Raw genomic sequence first — 16,942 nt, 5'->3', positions numbered from 1 at the left:
ACCTTAATTAGAGCAATCTAAAATTCCATCCCTATTGGCTGATTAGAGAACTCTTCATCTGGTTGTCTTGTACTGAATTGTCTTGTATTCATTAATAAGGCCTGGTCTACACACACATTTTGTACTGATTTAATTTTCAGTTAGGGATGTGCTATTCTGTCAAAACAGTTAAATCAGTGTAACCCCTAGTCAGGATACAGTTATATCTGAATAAAGGTACCTTATACCAATATAGTGTTTTTCCCTTACAGAAATAAGCTATACTGATACAAGCAAATTTATACCAGTATAGCTGCATCTACATTAACAGGGTTGTACCACATGTAATTATAGTAGTATATTATTATTAATTATTTGTATTACCGTTAAAGCAGATTTGTGTGTGTAGACAAGACATAAGAGTTCATAACGGGTCCCTTTTTACCTTTAATTTTAGACTGGAAAAAATACTGCTTTTTGAAACCTACAATGATAATTTAAAATGCAACTCTGTAGTGGTTATGGGATATAAAGTATCAAAAACTATTAATTTAAATCAAGTAGGGGAAAAAAGTAATCTCCAGAACACTATAAATAGCATGTCCTAAGGCTGCATTTCTAAAAGAAGTGCAGTAAAATAGAGGGGGAAGTTTAAATTTAAATGCAATATACTACAGTATTCCTGAGACAGTCTAAAGAGTTGTGTATAATACTAAAGTAATTTTTCTGGGGAAATACTTGCGTTTTCTTTATGTTCAAAAGTTCTTTCACCTGAACAATCTAGGTCTCGAGATGAATTTCAAAATGAAAAGTATTCACTAGTTTTAAATGTATATTTGTCAAGTTAATATATAATTCATGTGTTTAATAACCAGGTCTACTTCTGAAAATAAAAATTAAACCTTGATAAAAGGTGGTTAATAAAAGCTGGGAGAAAAAGTAACATTTGCATTCATTAAATTTCAAATTAAGAAAATATCAGTCACTAGACATCTATTTATCATGTGTTTTGAAATGTGAATTGTATGATTTCACCTAAAATCCTATTACATTATAACACTATTTCACTGGAGTCAATCAAAAATGTAATAAAGTACAAAATCTATTTCACATTACAAATCAGTATTTACTTACCTTTATATGAGCTAACAAGAGGTTATGGATGCTATTCAGTACCTGCAAAATTATAATATGTAAGGCAAAATCTCTGCCTAACTTCCCTTTAGATGTCTCCTTGTGTGTGGATAATGTGTGAAATATGAATAACACAGAGATAACAAGGAAATAAAGACCACCTCCTCACTTAAGTAAAAGATGATCCTTAAAATATTTAAAGTAAGTAAATAAAACATCAGGAATCATAGAATCATAGACTCATAGAACTGGAAGGGACCTCGAGAAGTCATCTAGTCCAGTCCCCTGCATTCCTGGCAGGACTAAGAAGGAGAACTTGGATATACTTGACAGTTAAAAGCTGTCTGCAAAAATATAAAAAGTCTGTAACAAACCCTGTTGAAAAATCCGGTCTTGGCACTAGCAATGCAAATGCAAAACTTGAGAAGCAAGTGCCAAGGCTAGATGTATGATAATAAAATTTAAGTTAGTACAGTGAATTGTTGATAACAGGGGCATCTCGTGTAACTTACAATATTTTGATTTTAAGATGTGTATATCAATACTCACCTCCTCGGAGAACAGAAATGGTTATTGCCTTTGGAAAACATTTGGTAACTTACTCAGCAAGTTTACGTTCAGAAACCAGTTGCGTACACTTTGATATCAAAATTATAAATGAACCTTATAAAATTTCCCTGATATAAGTGTGTGTGAATCTTTGAAGGAGAGAAAATTTGTGTGTCATACTAAGAAAAAGATACCAAATTTCCTAATCTTACAGAGCCAAGAATGGATGGGTATTCAAATAAAATGTAAATGATTACTCAGGAATATCCCTATGCGATACATACATTTGAACAACAGTGAAGATGAAATGGCAGCAGTCTTTTCTGGCTTTACTGCATTGTAATTATGATCGCTTGCCCAGGATGGCGTGCTGTTTTCTGATGCCGGCTCTTTAGCAACTGGTTGGGTGTTTGCTTCAGTTTTAGGGGCTGTCACCATACTTTTCTTCATGTTAATCTCTTTTTTCTCAGGAGTTGGTTTCTTCTGGGAGGACAAAGGCTTAGTACCTGCCTGTATAATTAGTAGAACCTTAATTACTAATAATAGTAATGACAGGAAGAGTTATCATGTTGCACGTATTTAGTGACAAAAATATGTCCTCATAAATAGTGAATAATTACAAATGCATTTCAGATTACATAGTTACAATACCAAATGAGTTTCTGACAAGTCTATAAAGCTAGGAGAAATGCATTAGCCTAGCAGGAGAGAGTGTTGAGTCTCTACTCATGAGCAGACCCTGCCAGCAAACTGAACACAGTTGTATTTATCATTAAATATTCGTAAATCTGCACATCCAGCTGTACCTGCCATGTTAACGTGGTTTCAGAGAGCTAAGTAATATGGATTTAAAAGGGCCTTTAAGAAATTCTCTTTCATTTCCTTACATGTGACACAAATCCCCTTGCATAGCCTGTCTCCCCATTCAAAAATAAACCTAAAAACTTTTAATCTAGGATAATACTAATACTTTTAACCTATGAATTAGCTTTAAAATATTCAATACTGTGGAAATTATTTCAGAAAAGCTGTACTGAAGTGTAGATCATTTAATAGCACCTATGCAAAGGAGGCTATATTGTATTTTAACAACCTTTTCCTGTTTTCTTTTTTTAATCAGTAAGATTTAACTGAATTATCTTATTCTTTAATGTAGTTTTAGGTCATGAAAATGGCAAAACAAACAAGAGTGACTCTCTAATGTTAAATCTTGAAAACTAAATATATTTCTGTCTGCAAACTGTACAGCAACAAGCCACTGGTGCTTCAGGGAAAATGCTGCTGCAAAACTATTTTTTATTCAGGAACATGAGCTTACCTGCAGTGGAGATTTTAGAATTGTGGACCTCTCAGATTTTGATTTGATCTTCTCTTTTGGCTTTGGTTCTTTTCCTGCACTGAGAAATTTCATGGTGGCCGCAGCATGTTTGAGAATGCAGTCGTTACTGCAGTACACAGAATCAGGCTGAGCCACATTAGAACAGCCAGGACCAATACATTTTGATGCACCAGGAGCTTCCATTACCTAAAGATTGAAGCACAGCAAGTTCCATTTTTTAACTAAAAAACTGTATATAACCAGTGATGAGGACTTATGTAACAGAATTTAGCTAGTGCGTCTTAAAAGCATAACACGATTTTTCAATCAATATCAGATTCCAGAGTGAACTACTGACACTATCCCATATCCAACTCTGCTGGCCTAAGGAGTTCATGCTTGCAAATTCAACACAAAACCAAAATATTTATATAATCATTAAAATATAAATAAGCCATAAGAAGGTCCATTTCATTTATATTTATTAAACAGAAAAGTACCACCGGCTTTAACACCTATTTCTCCTGGAGTTATTGATATCTAAAATGGAAAAGACCTACTGCATTAACCAGGCTGTCTCCCCAATAAGGCAGAATTGTTTTCTGCAGCACATTTTTCTATAGTTTTATCCAGTCTTATTTACAAGTTCCAAGTGACAGGACTACTCCCACTTCCCTAGGGAAACTCCACCACACCCTAATACTTACTTCCCACTGTCAGGATAGATATTTCCCAATACTCACTCTAAATTTTCTCTCTTAGTTTCACCATAGTGTTTTACATGTAAATAAATCCTCTTCCTCCTCCTCAGTGTTAACATATAGCAATAACAGATGACTCAGAAATATGATAGATCAGGTAACATCCTTAAAAGCCTACAAATATTTGATCATTGCAAGGTATAAGGGAAAGGAATTTAAGTTTTCCTTCCTCTCTTTTCCCCTTTGTAAAATTAGGATAACATCAATTATCTATGCTTGCAAAGCACTCTCGTATCCAAAGATGAGAAAAGTGATGTGACAAAATGGAAATATCCTGGACAAACCTTATGGAAATAATATAAACTTTACTGAATTACATTAAACTTTATTAAATTAGGTTTAATATCTTTGGGATCCATTATATTAAAAATGCAATTGTATATGTGTTATTATGAAATTGTATGCAACTCCTTTAGGGGAATGGAGATGCTAATATAATTCCTCTGGTTATCAGTCCTTTTGAAGCCATCCCCTAGATAGGTTCTGCATAAACTAATTCAAAATGGATTCTCCAGTGACTATCCAAAAATCCTTTCTTTGTCTGTTAAACAGACTGGGTTTAGACAGGCTCAGGGCCTCCTTCTTGATCCAGCAAACAGACAGGATCCTGGTCCACAGAGGGCCCCAAAGGACTGGGCCTATTGAAGTCCCATAAGATTGTGTGCTTGTTCTGAGCTGAAGCTGTGATGAATTTGAAACCACAAGGAAACCCCTTGAGTGGGGTTTTGAAGGACTATTCCTGCCAGAGACCACATATGGGTTGGGGAGATCTCTGAGGTAAGCTTATTACCATCTCCATAGGTTCATTTGTTGTTTTTAATGTTTTCTTTGTGTGCCTTTAAACTTAAGAATAAAATAGGTATGCACAGGAAGTACTGTGTGTTGCCTTATAACTGTGGGCAATTACTTGGTTATTAGTCTCTGATAAAAAGTAAGCAGGCCTGCTTAGGCAGAGCCTTTTGCTGGGATATCGCAGTATAGTCAGGGGACTGTGTGCCTGGAAATACACTGGGGTCAGACGGGAGTGGACACAGGTCACCACTCAAGAGAGATAACAGGTAGGGAGCTGGAAGCCTGAGATGAGTGCCCTTGCTGGGCCAGAGGGGAAATACCAGTGCAGCTACCCTGAGCTGACACACTATACTATTAATTTCGGTTGGCTTCTTCTTGCCTCTCCTCATTTTGTCAAAATGTTTCGGGCAATGTGGTGACCACAACACAATGTAAGATTCTACGCAAAGTCACAACAAAGTGAAGGAGGGGAAGAAAGAGAGAAAAACTATTAGCTCTGCACATGCAATCCAAAATTGCACTGGCCTTTTTCACTGCCCTATCATGTTACAAACTCTTGTATTAACTTGTATGTTCTCCAACTGAGTCATAGTTTGTCATTTTCTCCCCCAGTTCCTCATCTCTCTAAAGCCCTTCCTTTTATATCTCAGTCCTCACTGGTTGCTCCCTCTTCCTGATCATTAGTGAAGATGTTAAATAAGAACAGGCCTAATACCCAATATTGCAATACTCCATTAGACAGCTCTCCCCAACTCAATATATTGTAGTTTATAATTAATATTTGTTTTCAATCCACATGACAGTGTTGCTACACAGACCAATTTCAATTAAGATTTACTGAGACACAAGTAGTGCTTATCTAAAATACAAATACCATAAAATTTATTTTGTGGAGATAAATATTGTTCTTCAAGATAATTCTCTACAAATGCCCATGTTCACATCGGATTATGTCCACATACAGCGGGAGAAAAATATTACAAGAATTAATACATAAGTGCTTCCTAGGAGGCATCTTACATTTTAAATATCTAACAAATCCAGTTGTAGTGTGTCACAAATAACTATTAAAGGCCCAATCCCGAACCACTGAAGTCAGTGGTGAAAAATCCATTTTTTCAATGGTATAGGATCAGGGTATAAGCACCAAGCTTTCCTGAATGTCATGGCATTTTGATTAAAGTATTAATTAGCTGCGATGTTTGTTTATTTTAAATAATTCAAATTCTTGTAACAATCTGTAGAATACAGCTCAAAATACAATGCATGAAAAATGCTACAGACATAATGTTACTCTTCTTAAGTGGTAATGGCCATCTTGTTGACATCTTTTCAGTGTTCCTGAAAATTCAACCTTAAAGTAGGATTCTACTCTGAGGAGTGGTAAGTGATTGTGAGGTTCCAAGTTTATTTCCTATAATTATTTCTGTATCAAGTGTGTTCCGTGTACAATTAAATCCCCCCCACCAATGCTTGTTTTATGAACTCTACTTTCACTCAAGTCAAATTGGAGTTATTCCTCTTCACGCAACATCAACAGTACTAAAAGCTTTGCATGACAAATTAGACTTTTAGTACAACCCCACTGTTGTCAAATCATGCCCACACTGAAGCCTGTGCAACTTATTACACAGGGTTTATTTTGACACAAAAATTAACACATCCGACACTGAATGCACGAGGATCAGGTCTGTTGAGTAAGAAGGTGTCACTTTTGCATACTCATCCTTTACAGTAGAGACTAACCGAAAGAAAGTTTGGGAAAAGAATTTAATAGTATATAAAAGTTAGTGGGTGGGTGAATGGCAAAACTTCCATTTACTTCAATAGAGCCAAGATTTCACCCATTCACCTCTGTTTGCCAGAAGCTGAGACTGGATGACAGGGGATGGATCACTTGATTATCTGTTCTGTTCATTCCCTCTTGGGCACCTGGCATTGGCAACTGTCGGAAGACACTGGGCTAGATGGACTTTTGGTCTGACCCAGTATGGCCATTCTTATGTTCACTATTTACACTAAAATTATCTGTGAAACTATTTCTAAATTTTACAAAACGTTGGGGTACCATTAAAAGCAATTAAATATCAGTCCTAAAAATGAGGCACCCCTCAAAATGTAGTCACAGGAAAAATTCTACTGAATTTTCTCTGCCATGGTTCACAAACGAAACTGGGCTTTGAATAAAAAAAATCACGTTTAAAGAAGATACGAAATGTCGACATTAAAGAATCATGATATTTTCCATAACGCCCCCCAACTTTTCCAATAGATTAAAAGGACAGCACAGGAGAATACACATATATACTGACTTATAACACTGAAATATAAAATGAAGAATTGCTAATGGTAAGATTAAGAGCTTAATAAGAGCTGTGATAGCTATATTTTTAATGATTTGTAATTAAGGATAGTGAATGAGTACAAAAGAGGTAACACTTAGGTCAAGGTCCTGTTGCCATACTTGTGGTTTTGCCAATTCTTCTTTTACACAGACTTGGTCATCTGTTTAAAATGATGTTACTGCTGACAGAACCAAATTAACGTGTCGCACAGGAAGTTTTGGGCTGAAAATAGACAACAAGAAGCCTTTTTTCTGGTAAGACACAGGTCAGGGTGACAAAAAACCACCATGACATTGTAACTGAAAAACCACCAGAAAAAAAATGCAGAAGTTGGGTAACTGAAGCCTGTGCATGCACAATGTATGGGTTACCTAAAAGTAGGGAGGTCAAGCGATTAAAAAAATTAATCATGATTAATCTTGAGATTAAAAAAAATTAATTGCAATTAATCGCAGTTTTAATCTCACGTTAAACAACATCAGAATACCATTTATTTAAATATTTTTGGGGTTTCTATATTTTCAAATACAGGGTCAGGGCTTGGGGCTCTGGGCTTCAGCACCTTCCCCCTAGAAAGCTGTGGACTGAAGCTTCAGCCCCCGCACCACCGATGCCTCCCAACACACCCACAGGTATACAATTAACATGTTAAAAAAATTAACGCATTAATTTTGCTTTCAGTTAATCGCAGGCATTAACTGCAATTAATTGACAGCCCTACCTAAAACCCAAAGGGTTTGTGTGTTAAGAAATAAACTGGTTAAAGATTTAGTAATCTATAATATAGAAATGTATAAGAGACCCATGTGAACATGGGACCAAACAGGAGAAAAACTGGAAAAGAGACTGAAGGACTAGACCAGGAGATAAGAGAAGGCAACGATTATCATGGAAGAACTTCCTGGTGCCCTGGAATGTGGTAACTTGGGCCCATTAAACAATTCCATCTTATTTGTTATTATTTGTCTGGAATAAATGCATGTTCAGACACTATAAATGACAATAATTCCATCTAAAATTGTATAAATAAAGGCAAAAATTGATTAAAGCTGAAATTTGGTTGGACCTGTCACTGTTTCCCAATTTTTATGCCCAACACAAAATTAAATATCAGCATATGGGAAATGATATATTAAAAACTTTTTTAGTATTTTATGTTAAATCTGCACACATATATTGAAGATAACTGTAATTTTAAAGTTGTTAGAATATATCTGAAAAAGGTTATTTTTTTTTTTTATTTACAAGTATTTTGCTGAAAATGTCACTCCAAAGTCTACAAGCATTGTGCCAATGGCGGGCTTCAATATAACAGCTCTGATGCTAGCCAACATTTATAGGAAATGGTATTCCTGTCCAACCATTAAAATGCACACAAACCCATAAAATAAATTATTGCAGTGTGCTGTCAGCAAGTATGTAAGATTTTTTTTTTTTAAACTTGCTAAAAAGAGAAATAAAGTACAGATGACAGTCAAGGAGGATGCCTGTGCTTGCAAATACTAAAATAGCACCAGCAGCAGAAAGGTCAATTACTATGGCATTAAAAGGTTTAAACTAGTTTAAATTCAAGTTAAGAGGCTTTTTGCTTGCATTTAGAATGGCATACAGACTAGCTAATATAAACAAAGTTCCTGTAATAACTGTATGTAGAAACTGGCAACAATTTGGAAGGATTTTTTTTAAATTAATTATATTTTCAGAGTCATTTTAAAAAAATAAAGTTTATCAATCCTCCTTTTCAAGAAATAAGGTCAAAACACAATGTCAAAGATTGGCTGGAAGTACACAGGACAGCTTGAATGTGTAAAGGCACACAAGTTTGCCAATAATAACTGGACACCTACAGTGAAAAATAAAATAATTGATAGTTATTAGAAAAAGGCAATTTTAAAATAAAGACATGCCAATTTCAGAATTTTAAGGGTCTTTATGAAAGAACGGGAATTCAGCCAGTGTCTTGATTACCCAAATAAAAGAATAACAGATGCATACACATGATTAGGGTATTTTCCTTATCCTGATGTGTATGATTTGTAAATTTCAGTCCTTCAAAAATTAAAAAAATAGATCCTAATGATTGTGACATTCCACTCATTCAGTTCTGGATCAAAATCTTTACTTATAAATCAGAAAGATACAAACAGCAAATATCTTTAAAACAAAAATTTAGCAGCTTTGTTTTATATAAAAATATGTTGCAGCCCATAGATAAACTAATGCCTTAACACATTCAATACAACAAGAGACAACAACTAAAATACTTACAGGTTGAAATATCTTGAGTTTTTTCTTCCCACTTGGATTTGCAGCTTTTTCAATCCTACCCTTGATTCCTTGATCCTCACTGGACTTTTGTTCGACTGTTCCTACACTTGTGAGCTCTGTGCCATCCACGTTTACATGCCTTGATTTAGTTTCTTGCTGATCTGTTTCTGAAACTGTCTCATCCTGCCCCTGCAGAATGGTGCAATTTGGGCAGATATAGTCCTCCCCATTCCTTTCCAATAGTCGCCCACGAGCCTCAGAAATCCCCACACAGTCACCATGAAACCATTCCTCACACCTATCACAACAAATCATAAACCTGAAAACAAAGAACAAGTGATTAAAAGATAAAATACTGAAAAACTCAAAAACAAAAAAGTCCTTGTAATTTTGTCAGGAAGCCGGTTGCTTCGTATAACTGATTAATTTATTAGCTTGCCCTATTACTTACATCCCCATGAAGTTGCAACAGAAAAAACATTTTTATAGACACCTGGCAATGAAATCTTTGGTAGTAGGCTTATTTCCTGTGGAGGATTCTCTATTACTTGTACAGTATTTTTAGACAATACTTTGCATATGTATATAGCCCACCTGTTATTATGAGGCTGGTGACAGATACAGTACAGTGTATTTGGGTCATAAATCTCAGACTCGGATTTGCTTTTTGTGAACTCTTCAGATTCTTCGTCTTTTATCTCTTTTGTTGCCAGGGCAGGTTTTATTTCCTTCTTAACCTGAAGATCTTCAGTATGTTCCTCAGGCACAATTACTTGATTTCCAGTCTCAGTGCAATCAGTAGACTCAGGTTCTTGTTTGACAGGCAGCTCAGTCTTAACTTGATTTCCTGCCTGGACATCAACTGTTTCTGTAGGATTTTGTTCTAGGTGTTTTTTCCTGAGGCGGTTCTGTATCTCTTTCAATGTCAATTCTGCAGGTTTTTGTTCAATGCGTTTGTTTCTTAGACGATTTTGTAGTTCTTTCAGCGTCAATCCATCACTATCACTATCAGAGGTATCATCATCATCATCATTTTTTGCACCCCTGCTTTCCAAGACTGGCTGATCCTTATTGTCTTTAGAGTCACTCTTCCGAGTGCCAGGTTTTATATCTGGAGTGCTCTCCACACTGCCTTCAGAGGCAGTCTCCACATCTGTAACCGGACAGGATGCTGGTTCACTTGAATCTTCAAGAGCAGTAGGAACATTCTTTCTACCTCTACGTCTTACTGTTGTAAGAAATTCTTCCACTCTTTCAGTACGCTTGGGTTGCCGTCCGCTACGCCGGAGGGACAGGCTTTGTTGCTGCTGTGGTTGTTGTTCACTAGTGTCCACATCAACATCTCCTGCCCCTTCTCGTTTGGCAATTGTAGTCCTTCGAAATCCCCATGTTTTCTTGAACTCCTTACTTGTGGGCTTGATAGCTTTTTGTTCGTCCTCATTGCTTTGCTCACCTTTATCATCCAAAACTGATGCTAAAAATAAAAGTAAAATTATGAAACTGATACTTCCTCATTTAGGATCACAGCTGACACTTTTTTTTTTTTTTTAACAAATCTTTCAAAATGCCATTATGTTTTCTTTGTGAGAGTAGATATATACACATGTTAAATGTTGTATGCTAGATGATTACTTAATAGCTCTGAACACGAAGAACACACTTTTTCTCAAAGTTCCTATTGACAGCAATCACTAAAGTCACAGCCAATCTAATTAAGCAATATGCGATTCCCCACTTCAATTTTTGATCATAATGAAAATTAAGCCACCCTTCCTGTTCACATAACAACACTCTAGTGTTCCACCTCACAGCAGAAGTAGTTTACTGTCCCATCTAACACTAAATCAACATAATCCAGAAGCTAGGAATTGCTCATGCAGTGCATCCCCTTTTTTCCTAGATGCTTATAATATTCCAAGCTCTTGCTGGCCTGGTATAACACAAGCCAAAATAGAGAAAGAACAGGTTAAAGACTATTTAGATACATTAGATATATTCAAGTCAGCAGGGCCTGATGAAATTCATCCTAGAATACTTCAGGAACTAGCTGAAGCAAGCTTGGAATGCTAGCAATTATCTTTGGAGGATGGGTGAAGTCCCAGCGGACTGGAAAACCGTAAACACCGTACCTATCTTTTAAAAGGGGAACAAAGAATTATATGGGGAATTATAGAGCTGTCAGCCTAAATTAAATACCTGGAAAGAAACTGGGACAAATTATTAAACAAATAATTTCCCTAGAAGATGATACGGTTATAAGAAATAGCCAGCATGGATTTGTGAAAGCCAAACTAATCTGCAGCAAGAGAGTTTTACATTAGATATTGGGAAAATCTTTTTAAGTATATGAATAATTAAACACTAGAATAGGCTTCCAAAGGAGGTTGTAGAGTTCACATCACTGGAGGTTGTGGAATTCATGTCACTGGAGGTTTTAAAGAACAGGTTAAACAAACCGTTATCTGGTAAGATCTAGATTTACTTGGTCCTGCCTCAGTGCAGGAGAGCTGGACTTGATGGCTTCTCGAGATCCCTTCCAGCCTATATTTCTCTCTCTCGTCTCATCTCCCCCCATTTATTTAGGATGTTTTAACAAGTTTCCAATCAGTATCACGTAAATATCAGAAAAAAAAAAAATCATTATAAAAGCTTGCTTTTGTTCAGGGAGATATTATACAGGAATATAACCATCACATCTTTCTATTTAACAGGGTGTTACCATATTACAGAGTGAGCATCATAACACCTATAATTTGTTGTTTCTAGTGATTTTATTAAATTGAATGAAATCACTATACACACATTTAACAGACCAAGCATGTCTATCAAATGTTAATATTCAAAAAACCTGGACAGGTGTGCTGGTTTATTTGCAGGTCAATGTACTCTGAGTAATGAATAAAAGGTAAGCAAATATTTATCTGTCCTCTCTATTTTCCTGGGCATGTAATGGGTATGTTAACTTTTTCATAACCACAACCTTCCATATTTATTTTTAACCATTTCTCTATAATTGGACTATTTTTCTTTTTCCAGTGAGAGGCTACCAATATTCGAGCAAGTAACTAGCAGATGAGAAATTAATTCTTCATTTCTTCTTGTGTGACCATTTCTGCTAGGAAGCCCCCTAGGAGGATTACCACGGGATCATAAATATCCACCAACTATGGTATTTAGTTATGGACTGCATCCCAATATTCTCTAGTGACTGGATATGACCACCACATATGCCTACGGAGGTTGTGGAATCTCAGTCATTGGAGGTTTTTTTACGTACAGGTTAGACAAACACCAGTTAGGAACGATCTAGTTATTACTTAGTCCTGCCTTGAGTGCAGGGGACTGGACGACCTCTCAAGGTCCCTTCCAGTCCTAGATTTCTATGATATATGCATAAAATCTTTTCTTTCATCCCAGTGTGTATGTGTATATATTCTAACCTGATTGGTGCCAGGTGCTACTGATACAGTATCTTACAGAAATTTTCTTATCTTGTGCTACAGACTGAGGTTGCAGGACCTCTTTTACTCTGGGGTAATTTGTCTACCCAGATCCTTTTCCCACGGTGTCATATACAGCAATTTTTTTCCTTAGGAAAGTTGTCTGCAAAGATCAATATAAATTATAAAGTTTCCTAATTGACCAAATGCTACACATCTATTAAAGTTAGCTTTCTATATAAAACAGGTTTTCTAGAAAAGTGAGAAACATAGTTTCTGACTTTAAAGTACTGATACCAGGGGAGAGTGGGCCAATTAAAGCTAGTTTTGACCTCTAAATAACTTAGAAAAGTTTGTTTGACCGAATAGCTGGCCAACTGTATGTTACAAGGCTCTCCCAATCTCTCAGGTTGGTGATTTGCGTTAAAATCTGGATATTTGCAATGGGTGTCACTGGTGAGGGGAAAGAACTTATCACTAGTTCTATCCCAAACCCATACAATAGCATTTGCTAAAGGATGTGAGTACATTTCTGGAAGGAGTGATTTATTATTAATCCATGGTAGTCTAGCAATGTTTATAATGCAGCAATTTTCTTGTTCAATAAACCAGCCCTATATTTCTCTGATTTTATAACCTAAATCTTTTAAAAACAATGTGCGACATCCTGGCCCCATTGAAGTAAAGGAAAAAAACTCCCATTGATTTCAACAGAGTCAAGATTTCACAAAAGGTCTGCTACATGCCAAGAAGATGCTGCACCACCATGCCTTAAAGCCACTCCAAAAGACTACAATAATATTTTAATCAGTTTTTCTTTTAAAACAGAGGTTTTTATTTTAATTTGAATCAATGGTTTTTATTTTCAACAATAAAGTCAGAAAAATATATCAGGTGTTTGAGACTTTTAAATTACACTTTAAAATGAATCCGAAAAGGTAAAATAGATTGAATCATTTGATGGCAGTATCATCCCTTCTTATCTTTGATAGGCTCTTCATAGCAGGAACTCCCGCTTTCTATGCATTTGTACAGTGCCTAGCATAACAGACCTCCATCTTGGTTAGGGCTTCTAGGTGCTACCATAACAAAAAAAACCACTAATATGTCTTAAGGCAGCAGAAAACCTAGAGCCAAATCCTTGATAAAAACCCAAAGTCATGAATGTGATAGCAGCTCCAATCTAGCTTTTTCGTGCATGTGAAATGAATTAAAGACATCACAGAACAGAGACTTACAACACCATTAACCTAAAGATAAAAGATGAATAACTAGTGATCAGATAATTCTTCATCCCACCTATCTTCACATAGCATCACTCCTTTTAGTGGCTATCTGCCAAAGAACATCAACTTTTTTCTCTTTTTGAAGTGCCCGACTAATGTTCTGGGAACTCTACAAAAAACAACCAGCAAAACTCAATAGCTTAAAGAAACAAAACAAACAAACAAAAAAACTATAAATGATCATTCATCTCCCAAAACAAATTATATCACTTTTACAACTAGTTAGCTTTAACACAATCAACTGCCATCCACACTGAATCTAGGCAAGCCTAAGAAAACAGTATCATCTGGTAGAATGCACTGAAGATCCCCAAATCCAGAGTCTGGCAGAACAAAAGATGATTAAGGTGAAGTCAAGGACTCCTCAAAGGCCCAGCTGCTAACCATCGCTGTCTGAACCAGCAGGTTGTTAGGTTCAAGCCTGTCAGCCAATCACAATTGCTGCAGTATTACATGAGGAGAAAGGCAGTTTTGCAAGCAATTAAATGCAAGTCACAAGTCAATAACATTTAAAAACAAAAAACAAAACACCTTACCTGTTATGACCAAATCTCTCCCCAATCAACCAGTGAATTAGAATTTGGATGTATTTATATGTGTATGTCTACTAGCATTATAAATCCCTTAGGGCAGTGACCATGTCTCTCTCTCTTGTTTTGTACAGTTAACATCACATTGATGGGATTTGACACTGAATCTCATATCCTTCATAGCGATAGTATGATAGGATTATGGCGTAACTATAATGTATTTTATACAAGATATGTCATGTGAGATCTCATTGTAAAGGTTATAATTTACTGAATACAATTATCCTATTTGTATGCATGTTTCATTTTGGTATCTGAAGTTAGGAATATTGTCTATGTATCTATTACAAACGTGTTTACACCTGGGGAATGCCCACTATGCAAAAGTCTAGATGGCTGGGCTGGAAGCGGCCCATTCCCATTCAAGTCAATGGACCATTAAGAAGAACAATAGGTCTTAGAAGAAGCTAATCTCCCACCAGGGAGACCAAGGTTTCCTGAGGACAGTACAAACAGCCTCCAGGTCATGGCTGTTATGACACTACAGGAGCATGTAACCAGATCACATGGTACTGGACTCCATCTTGGAATACCAGTGTTTTTCCACTGAAAGACGAAACCAAGCTTGAAGACAAAGGATTCCCACCATATAAAAAAGCTATTTAAGGCACGGGAGTGACATCATCGTGGTTCTTCACTGACTCCCCGCCCAAAGGAGACTCTTGGAAACACCTGAGAAACAAGGACTGAACTGGGGAGAAGTGCTGGACCCAGGCTAGAGGGGTTTCTAGCCTGTGAAAGGAATACCTGGGGTTCTTAAGCTGCAAGCAAGTGCAGCTTGCCCCTTAAGAGCCTGCAGCCAGCTTAAATCAACATTTACAGTAAGAGTTTGCTACTCATATCCAATCTCTTTAGTACATTAAGCTTAGATTGTGTTTTTGTTTATTTGCTAGGTAACTTGCTTTGATCTGTTTGCTATCCCTTATAATCACTCAAAATCATCTTTTGAAGTTAATAAATTTGCTTTTGCTTCATCACAGACCAGTGTGTGGGAGTTATGCCTTGGAGAAAAAAGCTCTTGTATATTTTCTTTTCACACTGAGGGAGGGGGCGAATTTCATGAGCCTACACTGTACAAATGACTGTGCAGTACAAGATGGTATAATTTTGGGTTTACAGTCGGGGGGAGGGGGGAGGTTCTTGAGCAGCTGGGCAGTTCCTTAGCTATACCCGCTACATGCAGAACTCATCACGGCAGCCTGTAAGTTCTGCAGCTAGCTGTGTGTGTATGCTGGTGAAAGAGCAAGCTTGGAGAGCTTGGCATCTTATCACAGCACCATAGTGTGAAAAGGAGCCCAGGCTGGTGGGTATGGGGGGCTCAGTGGTACCCCAGTTGCAGGTGGCACCCTGGGGGGAACCCATCACAGGGACTCCTAAATAAAAATATTCTTTATATTCTTAAAAGTGAATCCACACATTAACATATTGTACTCCTCCTCAGAGATAATTTGAGTAAATAGTGCAAAAACTTCTTTTGGTTAAGAAACACACTGATTGGATATGTTAGCGAGATTTCTGCTCAATATAAAGGAAGAAAACTGACTTACCAGGAGAACGGTTTTCCATGTTACCAAGACTGGATTCAGATTCAAGTGCCACAGACCGTGCACTTACAACTTGTTCCATAATAGGGACACCACCATTCCCAAAGTGCAACTCTAAAAATAAACGTAAGACTCAGAATTTAATTGCTTTGACCTGGAGATTCTGTTGCATCTATTAATAACAAGAGATTTAATGTAGAAAAATCTGTCACAGTGTAAAATTATGACTATCCAAACATGTAGGTAATTAATTTTTGACCCCAAATGAATACCAGAAACAAAAAGATCTCAAATTTACTCAAAGTGGTAAATTGTACGGCACATTTTTGGATATAGCACGCACGTGCACTACTAACTTGATTCCGAATTTTTGCATATTGCTTAACAACAAAATAAGAATAAAAGCTGAGGTATATAACTCAACTACTCAAAATAACCTATGCTATCAACTATTTTAAATGTTTCATTTAAAGGAACACAGTTGAGGGTGTTTAATCCTAAACTTCAGGTATTACAAAACTAAAGCTTTTAGGACTTAAAGTTAAATATATATATTTATATGGATCTGAACTTGAAAAGTATGTCTCAACGCAAAAGTAATTTATTGATACAGTTAAAAGTGCCAGAATTCAGAAGTAGAACTAAATGACACTGTACATTTTAATTATAGTGTCACTACCATGACACTTCAAAAACTTCCACAAATACATACCAAATAAGTTATAATGGAATGGTCGCTCTCAGTGTTGTTAAGACTCCAGAATTTACAAGATGACATGTAAGCCTTGCAAGACAATACACGGGATGTAATTATTCCCCCAGTTACAATCAAATCCCAATTATTGTTCCAACAATCTTGTCTAATAATAGTCGTGTATAAAAATGTGCGTACGGTGGAACCAGAATACTGAATTATAAACATGTTTCCTTGTTTTT

At 36.3% G+C, this 16,942-nt stretch overlaps 1 protein-coding gene across 4 annotated transcripts in view; it reads right to left on the bottom strand.

The window, feature by feature from the left end:
* The window catches only part of DIDO1 (death inducer-obliterator 1), an 88,720-nt gene that overhangs the window by 42,941 nt on the left and 28,837 nt on the right, over window positions 1-16,942 (bottom strand). For all 4 annotated transcript variants that reach the window (XM_034787354.1, XM_034787357.1, XM_034787356.1 and 1 more), the window contains 5 exons: window positions 16,010-16,120; window positions 9,741-10,620; window positions 9,147-9,465; window positions 2,981-3,187; window positions 1,947-2,172 (listed from right to left, as the gene is read on the bottom strand). In XM_034787354.1, coding sequence (XP_034643245.1) covers window positions 1,947-2,172; window positions 2,981-3,187; window positions 9,147-9,465; window positions 9,741-10,620; window positions 16,010-16,088 — 1,711 coding nt within the window. In that variant the 5' untranslated portion in view covers window positions 16,089-16,120. The remainder of the gene's footprint in view (window positions 1-1,946; window positions 2,173-2,980; window positions 3,188-9,146; window positions 9,466-9,740; window positions 10,621-16,009; window positions 16,121-16,942) is intronic.

Source organism: Trachemys scripta, chromosome 12 (genome assembly GCF_013100865.1).
Source record: "Trachemys scripta elegans isolate TJP31775 chromosome 12, CAS_Tse_1.0, whole genome shotgun sequence".
NCBI lineage: Eukaryota > Metazoa > Chordata > Testudines > Emydidae > Trachemys > Trachemys scripta.
Note: the sequence above shows the minus strand (reverse complement) of the source record. Positions and strands in the feature narration are given on the sequence as shown.